This window comes from Phoxinus phoxinus, assembly GCF_949152265.1.
Source record: "Phoxinus phoxinus genome assembly, chromosome: 14".
Lineage (NCBI taxonomy): Eukaryota > Metazoa > Chordata > Actinopteri > Cypriniformes > Leuciscidae > Phoxinus > Phoxinus phoxinus.
Genome location: NC_136889.1, coordinates 30,816,964 through 30,832,440, shown reverse-complemented (window position 1 = coordinate 30,832,440; position 15,477 = coordinate 30,816,964). Strand labels below are relative to the sequence as shown.

At 40.1% G+C, this 15,477-nt stretch overlaps 1 protein-coding gene across 1 annotated transcript in view; it reads right to left on the bottom strand.

The window, feature by feature from the left end:
* Positions 1 to 15,477, bottom strand: part of prkn (parkin RBR E3 ubiquitin protein ligase) — a 175,050-nt gene that overhangs the window by 13,482 nt on the left and 146,091 nt on the right. The window contains exons 8-9 of the mRNA XM_079634640.1: positions 5,804 to 5,865; positions 2,972 to 3,121 (exon numbers count right to left, since the gene is read on the bottom strand). Of these exons, the coding sequence (XP_079490766.1) occupies positions 2,972 to 3,121; positions 5,804 to 5,865 (212 nt within the window). The remainder of the gene's footprint in view (positions 1 to 2,971; positions 3,122 to 5,803; positions 5,866 to 15,477) is intronic.

The following is a 15,477-nucleotide window of genomic DNA, read 5'->3' as shown; positions in this document are numbered from 1 at the left end:
TTTAGGATAGGGGATATATGAGACCTCCTATTAGTACGTGTCAGAATTCTAGCTGCAGATTTTTGTACTAATTGCAGTCGAGAGAGCTCCTTCTGGTTTAGGCATGAAAATAAACTATTACAATAGTCTAAACGAGAAGACACAAAAGCGTGAATGATAAGCTCCAAATCATTTTGTGAGACCATGTTTCTAATTTTTGAGATTTTTTGAGATTTTTCTTAATTGAAAGAAGCAATTTCTCGTCAGCTGCTTGCAGTGCTGCACTAATGACAAGTCTTTGTCCAGGATGACTCCCAAATTTCTAAGGTAGACTCACTGTGTTTTCAATGTCATCCGCTGTATAAAGCTGTATAAAGCACTTATCATTTTCCACAGCTCATGTTGTCTGGAGTTTTTGACATTTCTACTGACATTTCTTCCCAAAAAAATTTTTTTTTGCTGTGTTAATCAGCAGAACAATAAAAACCCACAACATAGCCCACTGAAGAGATGTATGTCCGTCCCTCACAGCCTCGCTTTCACTCCCGTTAAAAAAACTCAAAGATGGCGCTGCTGTGAATCATGTCTAAAGGGTTCTGTCAGACACTTCACATACACATCCTTAGGGGTTCCCGTCATGGGATCATTTGATAGATTAAGTTTTAATGATTATTTTTTCTTAATTACATTTTATGAACTGAACAGCTCTTAAAATTTGAAATAACCTGTTATACATGAAATTATTGTGCAATCATTGAAGACATTTCTCGTGTATAGAACCTTTTGGGCATAAAGCATTCTTTAAAGACTCCCTGTGGTGAAAATCAAGTTTTTAACGTTGTTTATATGTGTCTATGTGGTGTTTTTAGTAAGACAAACCATGTGCAAATTCATTAGTCAACACCATTGTTGTATTTTTTTTCTCTTTAAAACTTAAAAAGACAGTTTCAAACCTCCCGTTCCCTATCTGTCAGTCACTTCGACGTGATGTCAATGACTGACACTAGGGCCAGATTGATTCACTAACAGCTTGCGTCAGGCACGGCGCCGGGATTCCAGTTTTGGATGGGCCAGACCAATTGTGGGTGGGCCTTAAATTAAAAACGTTATCCAATCACTGTTAAACCGAAATAAAAATGACTGACTTATATACTGTTATATTATCTGTACGTATATATGATATAGATTTGAATAGCTTGATGTTCTTTAAATATTTTGTAGCATTCTTAAAAAGTTTCGGTGCATAGGACGGACCTATCCGCGATCGCTCTCCTTGGTTCTGGTCAAGAAGAGCGCTTTGGAATCTCCATTACGCATCACCTGGGCTGTGTTTCCCGATAAAAGAAAAAGCGGTGTTCTTTATAAATGAAGCACTTCAGAAACAGTTGAAATTGCATTTATCCGGACTCATGGGATATTATAAAAAATAATCTAAACTATAATAGCTTATATTTAGATTGTAAAAGAGGTCGGGAATGTAATATTTCCCCAAAACGTATAACACGAGGCCGAAGTTTTCGCGCAATTCTGACTTTAATACAAAAATACAACTTTATTTCACGCAATTGTGACTTTATTTCACGTAATTCTGACTTTATATCTCGCAATCCTGAGAAATAAAGTCAGAATTGCGAGATGTAAACTCGCAATTGTGAGCTAAAAAGTCGTAATTATCTTTTAAAATGTTTTATTCTGTGGCGGAAACAAGCTTATATCTGCTCTATTCAAGTAGAGCAGGGGTGAAAGAACCATTTTTCAGAAAAACATAATTTGAAAAGATGATGTTTTAGACAGAGATATATTTTTGCCATGGTCAGTCACTCACAAGTGTGGTTTATCAATACCAGGGGTATTTTGTAAAAATGTAGAAAGACTTCAGTATAATTTCACTTTGAACTTAAGACTGCTCATGTTTCGACCCCGTCAGTTGGTCACGAAAGTAATGTAATGACGTCTATTCGCCCTGGTTCCCTTACATTAATATAAAGGGGCGATTTGTCCACTAATGGCTTAAATGAACAACTACTAGTCGACTAGAAAATGCTGGGTTGAGCGAGCGACCCTGTGGAGAGCGAGCGGAGCGGAGTATTCAGAGATGCGCTCTCCGACCGCTCACATGCTCTGATCGGAACAAACCCTAACCACTGTCTGCTGAACTTGCACAGAAACATCAAAATAGACATAACCAGCTTTTTAAAATTGTTTTTAAAACTAAACATTTAGACTATTTTAGCTCAAATGATGAGCTTATTGGCGATTTTTTATAATTCTTGACATAATTTGAATATATGGGGAAAAAAAAATTTGAAGCAAAGTTTTGGGTGGGCCTGTTGAAAAGTGGGTGGGCCTAGGCCCGTCAGGTCCACCCATAACGCCGTGCCTGGCTTGCGTCAGCACGAACCCTCTTATGGCAAAAACTTCTGTCAGGATTTACTAAAGACACGCAGTGAAACATTAGCGCTGAAAAGGAGTGAACAGGGTTATTTTTGCAGCTGAGCTTTTTGTATATGCATTTGTAGGAGTTTCCCTTTCAGAGGAGAGTATGTAAATGAATCATGCAAGCCGATTTACTAAGGTTTGTGCTAGTCAATTTACTGGTATCTGTGCCATTATGTATCGCCCCAAAAAAGCATGTCTTAAAGCAGACGCTAACTGGTATGTTGTGTTGGTCATTATGGATTTGATCCGGCTGTGTCTGTGTTCTTTAATGTGTGTGTCGTCAGTAGATCACGTGCTGAACTTTACACTCACATCAACGCACTAATTTTCCCTGTTTAGTAAATCTGGCCCTAGGGGTCATTCCTGGGAGCCACAATCACCTCTGATGATTTGAGAAACGGCCACTAAAAATAAGCGAGTGGAATTTGCATGCGTCACTCCTCCGGACATACGGATATAAAAGGGGCCGGCGTGCATCCACTCATTCTGACAGTTGTCTCTGCAAATGAGAGTAAAAGCTGTTGTGAGGTCAGTGATGTTCAGAAGATCTTACCCCACAGCCGAGTCCATTCCCTGACTCACAGCTCACTCTCCTTCCATCATCCACAGGAATCAGCCCGGCACCACATCCGGGAGCGGGACACAGAACGCCCCCCATCTGGAGAACACACTCCTCCGCCGCGTAGCGCTGGTAGCGCTCGTACTGGAGAACAGAGAGGATGAGACTAAAACACAGCTCGTAATGCTAGAAAGGGAACAGCTGATCCCAAAAATTATTCAGTCTAAACCTTTAGGACTATCTTTCTTCTGCAGGAATAAAAGAAGAAGCAACTTTGACTTCCATTTTATGAACAAAAAACATTTTTCATAATTTCTCAAAATATATTATTTTATGATCCACAGAATAAATAATGTCATACCACTTTGGAATGACGTGAGGGTGAGTAAATGATGTCAGGATTTTTATTTTAGGTTGAACTATCCCTTCAAGCGTGTTAAAGATTCTTGTAAAAAGAAGTCAAACACAAGTTCAAACACTGGATGATTATACGCTTTTCAATAAAAATGAGTCATAAGACAGATTTAATTCGCATTTCACTGAAATTATTTGTTAACCCCATAAGACCTGGCATATAAAATAATAGTAAAAAAAAATTAAAATAATAGTAAAAAAATATTTATTTACAGTATATATATATATATATATATATATATATATATATATATATATATATATATATATTTATTTTTTTCTTTATTTTTTACTATGGAACAGTTTATTAAATGGAAAAAAAAAGTTTGCATATGTGTTTTTGTTGAGTATCATATTTTATACATCAGGCTTTTATGGCACCTATAATATGATAAAGGAGAATATAAAGCTCATACAAAAAAAAAAAAAAAAAAAAAAAAAAACGGCAACATTTTATATATATATTAAAAAAAACCTGTGTAAAATTATGCAATTTGGTGCAGTTGATGGTATTTATATGGAAGGAAAGTCAAATGAAATTATGATAGCTTGTAATGATTGAGATCTTTAACAGTCCAGCAGATTACTTACATAAAATGCATATAAAATGTCACTTTATATCTTTTAATAATGTCTTTTAATAAAAAGATGATATTTAAAGGCCCCATATTGTACACCTTTCTGAAGTTTTATTTTAGGTTTTGATGTCTTTAAGAATATATATTTGCGGTATAAGTACCAAAAAAACATATTTATGTTCACATACATAGAGACTCCTTTCTCAGGAGCTCTGCCAAGAACAGGTCAATTTTGGCCTGTCTACTTAATATTCATGAGCCTCTCTTCTGATAGGCCTGTTGTTTTCTGAGAGACCCACCATTGGTTGAGGTGGTGACTGAAGGCGGTGACTGAGTAGTTATGACATCACATTTATACGGAAGGCACAACGGCTTATGAAAAGGCACACTACGTTATGCAGGCCGTGTGCATTTGTCTGTGGATCGACTGTTTTGAAGCGTGTGGAAGTTTAATAGACACTAGACCTCTTTTATCATGAACAAAGCCAGGAAATTTCAGTTTTGACAATATGGGACCTTTAAATGATTTGTTTTATGCTTAGATCAAAGCTATTCTTATTGTGGGGGCAAAACATATAACGCAATGCAATACAATGATGATTGAGAGATGAACAAATAAACCTTCCTGATGCCTGATGGATCATATTTGATACTCATATTATAACATGATAAAAAAAAAAAAATGATGTATGGATAATCAAGTAAACCTAAGTTGCTTCAGTCCAGTAAGTGTTCATCTTGAAATATTGCTAACAATATAAAAGTTATTCTAGCATTTACATAAAAATCAGTAAAGATTTCACAGCAAATAGATTCGCGAACCACAACCTGATGGTGGACGTTTTTACTTGCTAAAAAGTATAACAGGATGCATGTAGTAGATTGTGTACAACAGGTTCTTCAGCAAAGTTTTGATTATGTTGATCATTTAAGAGGCTTTAGTGTGTATCAAATATGTGACCCTGGATCACAAAACCAGTCTTGAGTCGCATGGGTATATCTGTGGCAACAGCCAACAATACATTGTATGGGTTAAAATGATCGATTTTTCTTTTACGCCAAAAATGATTAGGATATTAAGTAAAGATCATGTTCCATGAAGATATTTTGTAAATTTTCTACCGTAAATATATAAAACAATGGAATCAATAGAAATCTTATTTATGCAGATTTCAGATGATGTATAAATCTCAATTTCAAAAAAAAATTATTTTATGAGCCCTGAAATTAAATTCGGATGGTAAAGGTATTGGTATAAAAACAACCCAGTGTTAATCCGGGTTAAATTTGGTTGTGACATCTGGCCCGCAAGCCGAGCGTCCCAACAGGACAGGAGAGAGTGAGATCAACCAGATGCACACAGATGTTCTGAAGCAACTGCAGAAACACAAAGGTGACACATAACAGCTCCGATCGCCGTGAACACTTCAAAGACAAACAGTTGTGTGAAGATGGAGGGAGGAATGAGGAAAATGGTTGGACGATGTTTCACACCGCAAGGGCGGCTGGTGAGACGGTGCGGTGGTGAGGTCTTGTTGCGAGCGCAGGGCTTAGTGAACGGTATCCAACAGCCAATTAAAAGCCTCTCGCATGTGACCATCTGATGATCCGGATGAGCGTGGATTTCTCTTGAGCTGTGATCAGGACAGGGAAGGTTGCTCAGAAGGTGTGTGTGTCTGTGTGTGTGTGTGTGTGTGTGTGTGTGTGTGTGTGTGTGTGTGTGTGTGTGTGTGTGTGTGTGTGTGTGTGTGTGTGTGTGCGTGTGTGCGTGTGTGTGTGCGTGTGTGTGTGTGCGTGTGTGTGTGTGTGTGTGTGTGTGTGACAGCAAACCTACCTGCTCATCTCCCAGGACTCGGAAATGATGAACCTCTCTAATGAGTGAATCAGGACAGCCGGCTGGAGACAGAGAAAGAACACGGGAACATTAGTGTAAACTCGCGCTCGATCGGCCCAAAGTCCGGCATCCGACAAGCGGGGAAGGTCTCTACGTGCTACTGTCTTTTATCGCGGCAAAGTATTTTTTATTAAATGCAATACATTCATGTACTGACATGAATACCTCAATGAACACATTTTGTAATTTCAAAAAATAAAATTCATTTTCATTTATAAATTGTTGTGGGAATGAATGCAAATGTGTCAGAGTGTAGTGTTATTTTAGTATCATTGAGATTTTAGACTTGAATAGGTTTTTTTTTATTTTTTTTTATTTTTTTTAGGGTTAGGCTTTTTGTAACTTTTATGACATTATGACATTTATTAGTTATTATATATTAGTACACCTTGATTTGTTTAAGCCTCAAGTTTTTTCTTTTCGGTCTAAGGCCCCAACCACATCTACTGCGTTTTCGTTTAGAAACGGAGACCTTTTGCTACATTTGCACCTCCCGTCCAGACTACAGCGGCAGAAACGAAGACCTAAAACGGAGAAGTTTAGAAACGCTGCCGACCCCGTTTTGCGTTTTGAATCTCCAGAGGGCGTTTTAGTGAAGACGGTCAAACCGGAGGACTTTAGAAACGATGACGCAGAGGCTCACGCTCGGCTCTATGATTGGGTGTCATCAGTCATGGCGTATCCTTCCCTGATTCGTCAGCCACCCATCACATGACCCGTCCCCGGGAAGAAATCATACAAAAACAGCCTGGACTACGTAACGTTAGTGACTGCAACATGGATAACGAATTACAAGCGTGACTGACGTTGATGTCTTTGCTAGCAGCTGTTGTGCAAGTAAATTCTGCATTTTACAATGCTATAACTGCCTACATGTGTCTGTTTACACCGGCACACACACGCCCAGTGTTGGTGAGTGGTCACATGATCCGCGTTTTCAGTCGTTTTAATGTGGACGGAGATCAATTCCAATACGCAGCTAAAACGCTGGTGTGGACAGAGATCGTATTCGTTTTAATTCTCCGTTTCTAAACTAAAACGCAGTAGTGTGGATGAGGCCTAAGTTAACATGGTTGTGTATTTATTCTCCTGCGATCGAGTATACCTTGTTTATTTCATTAAGACTCTTTGTTCCTACAGCCGCAACATTACAATATGAATCCAACATAAGTTTTAATTTGTTTTAAATAAAATAATGTCCTCATTTTAGCCACTTATTTATCACTGACCCATAGCAAAACATAGCTGGTGAAGCTGGTTGACCTATGAGCTAGTCTCGCTACTTTGCTAGCCAAGAAGCCTGTTTGGCACGCCACCATCCACAACACAACATACTGTACAGTATATGCAGTATAAAATGCAACAAGAATTGACAAGTGCATGTATTAACATACATTACGCTCCACATCCCGTACGCGGGCGCACACAAACGCTAATGAGCGGTGCTCTTCAGGACGCCCAGCACTTGCGATGCTGATACGCACCCAACATCCACCTCAGGGTCACGCTCTGAGAGGAGACGCCGTTCATTTGAGCCACCTAATCTCAGGAGGAGAGGAGAAGCACCTTAATGGGGAACAGAGCCAAAGAGGTCCTTCGTATTCCTGGCCCGCAGAATAAAAAAACTCGCTGTTAAATCCACACAGGATAATTATGGATGGCAAATGAGTGAAGATGAATGTGTGTGAGCTTAGGCAGGGGTCTGACCCCAAAGTGGCAGTCCAATCCTCTCCTCTAACAACCGTGGTGTAATGATCTGGTCCCTTTTGTGGGGAAACGTTTTGCTTTGGACCAAAGATTCTTGCTACACACCAATTATCCCTTCGGAGACTAATGACTACTCTAATCTGCATGTGACGGCACTCACACACACACACGCGCACAGAGATCCTTGGACTTCTCTGTAAACTAAGCAGAGTGGAACTTTAAATGTGATCTCGAAAAAGATGAATGTAGATATAAAGGCTGATAGCATCTGAGTACAAAACACATGCTTATCAAAACGGCCAGAAGGAATTTCCCATCATCACAGGCGATCTGCTCCCCAACGATTTGCTTTTGTGCGAATAGATCGAGAAAATATGCAAGCTGTCGGGGTTCATTTGTGGCCTATCTAAGTAACATCTTCACAGCCACAAAAGACAGAACATTTAAACCCTGAACATCCATTTTAATCTTAATATAATCAGTTATTTACTTTATTATTCAAAGGCTTTAAATGGTTAATGTGAGGGTGATTTCATACCTGGCTCGTTTGGAGCGTTTGTTTCGGAATCTGGTGCGTTTTCTCGCTTAGTTTGGTTCGTTTAGGTATAGCCAATGAACACGCCAATCGCTCTCGGATCCACACCAAACCAATTGCTTGATTGCAGACGAACTCTGGGGCGGTTGAGGTGAGAAATCAATCCGACCCAACGGACCAGTCTACCAAGCGGCATCATAACTCATAACGACAAATGTGTTATATAAAATTCAGCAGTGTTGAGCAGTTGAAAAAATCTTAAAATGTTGTGTAATTGCTCTTCTCCGTCCAGTGCAAGAATGCTGTCCCGACTAAGCCTTGCTTCCTGCATTACATAGGTTATATAATAATGCGGGAATGACAGCTATATGCGTGTAGTGTTTGCGTGTGTATCTGTTGACAGTTACAAATAAGAAACAATGAAGTGAACTTGTCAATCATCTTGATGGATGACGCAGAGGAAACTCTGACCACTAAGAGGACTGGTTTCTATGTGACTTGCATAAACGCATTTTGGTACGGTTTACAATGTTGCCTTGTGAAAGCGAACCAAACCAAGAAGAAAATACAAAATTGTAACAAATTAAGTCTCTGTTTCAGAACAAAACAAACGATCAATAGGTGTGAAAATGCCCTTAAATGGTTAGTTCACCTAAACATGACGGGGGTCTCCAGGGAAGCAGAAGGAAACAAGGATGTCATCTTGACAGTTTTTGGCCAAATGAGCATGTTGTATTGGAGTCGGGCAGTCAGTGAGACGGAGCACTCTGATTGGCTGTTTAGATTAGCAAACCAGTGCACGAAAAGAAAAGTGAAAGTGATGAAAGTGAGCAAACGGCAAAAAGTGCACACCAAGAAGGGTCTTCCAATTTTGCATTTTCATGTTACATGAGCATTACAATACACAAATATGTGATTCATATTCCAAATGGTAAGCAAGCATTGTTTTGTTTGCGGTTTGTATATCTGCACTCTTAATGCCTGGTTTTGACGAATGTTGCTACCCATCAGATTGTGCCACCAACACTACATTTGCATTGTTTTAAGGCTAGGTTTAGGGTATGGATGTTAATAAAGCCTCAAACCACACGAATATGATGCTTGTAGCACAATCCATAGGTGGTATTTTTTGCTATTGAATTGTGCTACCTATTGTTTTAATGGGAGGTAGCAACACCAGCTTCCGTTTTTGATTGACAAATACAGACTACAGCCGTCTACTGGTATAAACAGTTATTTTCTCTTATGCCGGCGCTAAATGCAAATCGTCCCCTTGGAATTATAAGGTTCTATCTGCATTCTGACTGGTTTTGAGATATTGAGCTTTAAAGTTTTTGCATTCCACTCGACTGTGTCGAAAGAACCTTTTTATTTTCTAAATAAAAATGTCAGATAGAACCTTATAATTCCAAGGGGACGACATGCTAATTGGCCATTGGTTGTGGTCTTTAGCCCGGACGCAGACGATGCGAGGTGACAAAACAGTCGCTTTCGTCGCTGCAAGTTCTTTGATATCGGTTTGGTATGTAACAGCTTTCCATGGTGGGACAGAAATCTCTCAGGTTTAATTAAAATATCAACATTGTGTGTGTTTCAAAGATAAAACAAAAGTCTTATGGGATTGAAGCGGCATGATTAAATGGTAACACAATTTTAATTATTGGGTAAACTGACCCTTTAAAATTGTCTTAAATTGTGTTTCTTCTTTCCCATTTAAAAAAGTGCAGATACAACTATGGCTGCGTCCAAAAGCTTATGGCAGTGACTTGTTGCCTCGCTGCCTAATCAGGCAATGACTTGGCAGGCAGCGTTTGTGCACAAAGGTGAAAAGAAACTGATTTCTGACAGACCTCTGAGACAGCGTAACAATTTAATTATCTACAATAAAATAAAGCAAGCTTTGGTGCAAACTAGGCGAATATTTAATTACAACAATACCAATTTCTTGCTAAAAATGACATAAAAAGTGGAAAAATTTGGTTAAAAATTTACATTTACTGATTAACAACTGCAACTTTCAAATGGCATTTTTTTTAGCTCAACTGTCGCGGAATTAAACGCACAGCATTGTGGGATATCAAAGGCAGTGAAGGATACATCTATGCTGCCTTCAAGCATCCATCAGATGAAGGAATCTCAGGAGACAGGAAGTGAAGCTAATATTGGATTCGAACGTGCCTTTGTAACCGGTCCTACTTGACCAGCTCCTAGCAAGACTTGAACCGGGGTCTGCAGCATGGGAGGTATGAGCACTACCAAGGACCGCAGCCACTAACGTAGTGTTGTCATAAGTACCAACTTCGGTACCAAGTCGGTACTGAAATTTGACGCTTTGAGCGTTGTTGAGCGGAATCGCAAACACCTCTGATTGCCAATTGTGTTCACGCATTCATCAAATATGACTGATTGGCTAAAATGATCAGCGCTTCAAAAACATGTAAATATACACCAATGATAATCTCCCCCGAGCGCTTACACAGATACATACGGGAGCATTTGAAAGCAGGCGTCAATCAGCGGATCGGTACGCTGGCGCTGATAGACGGCTGCTTGTGTTTTTAAAGGCTCCCGTGCGTTGATTATTGTAGCACAAAATGTAACCGGTCCTACTCGATCTGCTCCGAGTGGTATTTGAACTTCTGCAAGGGAGGTTGGGAGCGCTAACAAGGAGGCTAAAGACTGCAGCCTCTAGCGTCTGTTGCTAGAGCGCCTCTTGAGATCAAGGGAGTGAGGTTTACACACACAGCTCTTACTGGCCTATGTCCGCTACACCTTGATGCCTTCCAACTTTAGAAAGCATCCCCTGAAGGCAGCATTTTTCAGCTTTTGGATGCAGCCTATAAGTAAGACATTCGCTGGTTTCCCTAAAAACATTCCCTTGTTACAACATACATTTCCTACCCAGCCAGTATCTGGATGTTTACGGCCATATTGCATTTACACCTTCATTCTAATGTGTCTCCAGTGTTATGGGATAGAAGCAAATAGCCACATATTACACTGAAATGTCCACAACAACAAAATGGACAGCGTTTTAAAGGTCACACAGTAGAAACCTGTAGCAGAGTTGAAGTCTCGAACGCACACACCGTCCTGTGGACTGCAGAATGCTAATGTTGCTAATCCTCCTCCAGGGCTGCTAGCCCAAACGCCGGCTCACTTTTCTCATGCAAATGGGGGCGAGCGTACTAATCGCACTGGACCCGCTGGGGGACTCGCAGGCTGCCAGCAAATATTAGAATTATAAAAGGGAAAAAAGGCTCACATTTGTCTAAAAATAATTAAAGATAAAGAATACAGAGGGATGACATGTTGTTACCATGGCAATGAAGGAGTGTAGCATACTGAGAGGTGAACTTTTCAGGGCACACACACACAGACACACACACACACGGACACACACACACACACACACAGACATATAGAAAGAGACCAGTTTGACTAGCATATCTCCTGTGGAGTTACCTAAGGTCAGAGCTGTGGCACAGCTGTTAGCGCACATCAGCTAGAAATACTCACACAGTTTGAAACCCATATCCACATTATCTATACAATAAAGAGGCCACATGAAGGTGGAACACATAAGGAGTTATTATCAACGAGTCTAACTGCTCTTTTCCATTTAATATACACTACCGGTCAAAAGTTTGGTGAACTTTTATTCAAAAAGGACGCATTACATTGATAAAAAGTAATCAAATTGAACTCATGCTCAAAATTGGAATATCGCATAAAACATTTGTGAATAAAGCAGCATTTACATCATGTGTTGAAGAGAACAAAATCGTCACTTCCTGGGAAACTGGCACAAAATATAACTTCTTCGACAGAAAACACAAAATGAACCGTTTAACTGCACATAGCTCAGCCATGACTTGAACTGGGGTCAAAAGGTGATGATGTAACATCCAGGTAGGCACGCCCTCACGCGATTATGACTGGTCAATTGATAAGCTTAAATCTGATTGGTTAAATGAGCATTTCATCCATGGGACCATTAATCTTTATTGAAAGTGGGTCATATAGGGTTGCCACCCGTCCCTTAAAATACGGAATCAACCCGTATTTGCAAGTAAGATGATGCGTCCCGTATCAAATCAATAAGGGACGCGATTTGTCCCGTATTTTACATTAGGCCCACATATAGTTGAATAAAAACATAAGGATTTTGCAGTATGGATAATACTTCAAAATGAAAATGAAATAGCAAATATAAAGAAATCAATTTCGTAGTAGAGAAGCTCATTGCGTGATTGCATTTTAGCGTCTTTGTTTCTATAGCGACTGAGTCTCGTGAACATGCGCTGTAAACCTGCACGCTTTTAACCCCTTGTGCGCTGTTCGGGGCTTTTCGACCCCAAATGACGTTTGCTGAAATAAATAAAAAATTATCTTTGTCCAAATGGCGTGAGACTTTGCACGGTTGACAACACTTTCTAGATCTACAATTTTTTTTAAATAAATTTGAATAATATCTGTTTTTTATGTTAGTGTGGGGGAAAAAAGTCACACTTGTGTTGTTTCAACAAAATGTAATTTTGAAACAACATAATAGTTTTTTTTAGGATTTATAGTTTTAGGAGGATTTATTATATATTTTTTAATTTAGGCTATATAAATAAATAAATAAATATTTTTTATAAAAACAGTTTTTAAAACAAAGTAAAATTCACTTTATAAAAGACCCACATTTCTAACGTTTATGGATATAGATAATTTGACATGGTTTAGTGTAAGATTTTTGCCCATCTTTTGGAAAATGCCGTTTTAAAAGTAAAGAAATGATCACTTTAGTAGATGGCTGCAGAGCTACACCATTTGCTATTTGACTAAAATACATATTTTCACTAGTTTTTAGTTGGATTCATATCTATATATTATGAAATCACAATTATAACAATAAAAATGACTTTGTCAAAGTTGAGCATTTTTTGTACTGACAAAAATATGTTTTTCAATAATGTTAGATTATGATTAGAATCAAATTACATCAAGGTCAGACCCTGTTTAGAAGATTGACAAAATTCATCCTCAAAATCAGAAACAACGCAAAACACACATAAACAGTGGCAAAGTGGCAAACTACAGATGATATTTAAAAACAGATGTTTGAAATTGGAAAAAGTCGAAAAACTTCCTAGGGGGGGGAATGGGTGTCCCTTATTTTGCAACCCTAGTCATATATCAGGGCTCTCAAGTCTCATGCATGAGACACACGCATTTCAACCTGTTCACACGCTCACACGCCACACCTTGTATTCCTCACGCTGAGGAGTGAGGGATAACTTGTCCTGCTATACAATTAATGGACAAGGCGCAGGCAAACGGAGGGAAGTTCTCTGCCGAGTTCATAGCATCTGATCTGTCTCGAGTTATACAGAGTTAAATGCCAGCTACCAGCCAATCAGAAATGAGAATTAGCTGCAAGCACGATCGTTACTAGGCAACACACGCACACACGGAGTGGACGTTGGAAGAGCAAGATCTGATGAATGCGGTTTGCGGTAGGATTAGGAACCTCTTCATTTTATTTTATTTTTTAAGCATTTTGATTTTACGATTCCTGGACGAAATCTCTTGCCTGTGATCAAAAACAGTGAGAGCTGATGTTGAGGAGTATAGCCAAATTTGTGCTAAGTTATTTTTGATGCAGTCAAAAACTCTCCAACTGCTTTTAAAGGGGTCATCGGATGCAAAATTCACTTGTATATGGTGTTTGCATATAAATGTGTCTTTGCAGTGTGTGGACACAACCACCATACGATAAAAAAATCCATTCGCTTTTTTTTTATCCTCAAAAAGCCACAAAGTTGTTGCTCACTATCATTTAATTTTATCAGTTAATGTTTCTTCTTCGATGAATTCACTCAAAATGGCGGCGCACATAGTTGCAGCAGCTCAGTGTCTTCCCGTTCGGTGCTATGTATGGCTGTTTTTGTACGTGACGTTTTTTGTTTTGTTTACGTTCTGCAGGCAGGCAGGTGTGGCAGGGAGTCCAGCATCTGACTCACTACAGGACCAACCTCGGAGCTGCTGATGGTGACCCCACGCTGGCAGAGGAGCTGAACATCTTCTTTGCCCGCTACACGGTCACAGCACCAGAGATGGCACCACTACACCACACGGCCAACTGCAGCATAAACCTCACAATTGAAGAGCATGACGTGAGGCGTACGCTGGGAGCCGTTAACCTGAGGAAGGCGGCTGGTCCTGATGGCGTCCCGGGACGTGTGCTGAAGGAATGTGCAGATCAGCTGGCTGGAATCTTTACAAAGATCTTCAACCAGTCCCTGGCACAGTCCACTGTCCCAGCCTGCCTGAAATCCTCAACTATAGTCCCCCTGCCCAAGAAACCTCATATCTCCAGCCTCAATGACTACCGTCCAGTGGCACTCACCCCAGTGGTGATGAAGTGGTCCGAAGTCACATCACAGCAGTCCTGCCCCGCAGCCTTGACCCCCTTTAGTTTGCTTACAGAACAAACGGCAAGTTCACAACACAAACGTCCATGTCCTCGTCTGATTCAGATATTTCGTCCAGGAGAAATTGGCATTCTTTGCAACAGACAGACTCTGGGCCCTATCTTGCACCCAGCGCAATTGACTTTGAACACCGACGCATGTATCATTCCTATTTTGCACCCGCGCACAACGGACTTTTCCCTCCACAGACGCACGTTGGTAAATTAGGGAATGAACTTGCGCTCGCGGGGGCGGTTCAGCGCAAAGAGAAGGCGTGTTCCGGCGCAAAACTGCCCTGGTGCTATTTTCCAGTTTTAGAAAGCAATTGCGCCACTGACCAGGAGAAAAACAGTGTAAAGACAGTGGCGCGTTGCGCGTTAGTGATATGGTATTTTAAGGGCGCGTGCTTGGCCATAATGTAGCGTGTTAACGCGCATCCACTTTGATTCTCTAATAATTATAAACAGACGCAGCAGTTTTCATTTTTGCAAATCATACATTATTACAAGGAAAAATATTAACACACGAGGGAAATCATTGTTGTGTCCGTGAAGATGTGAAAAAGATCTATCTAGATAAACAAAAAAAAAATCTAGATTAGGCTACAGATTTACCCATATTATACGCCTGTTTAACCGAAGCTAATTTGAGTGAGTTTCTCCCATCATCCCCAGTGTCACTTCTCTGTGTTTTACGGCCCTGACGAGAACATCGGTCTCTTTGGCTGTGAACTGCTCCTGGCGTGCGCCGGCAAACCCGCCGTTATAATAGCAATCCGCCGTGGAACAAGCGCATCTGCTCTTAAAGGGAATGTGAGAGGACGCTCTGATTGGTTTATTTCACGTTACGCCCAAACCACACCTATGAATAATGAAGCTACTTCAGACCAACCCCTTTTAGATTTGCGTCGG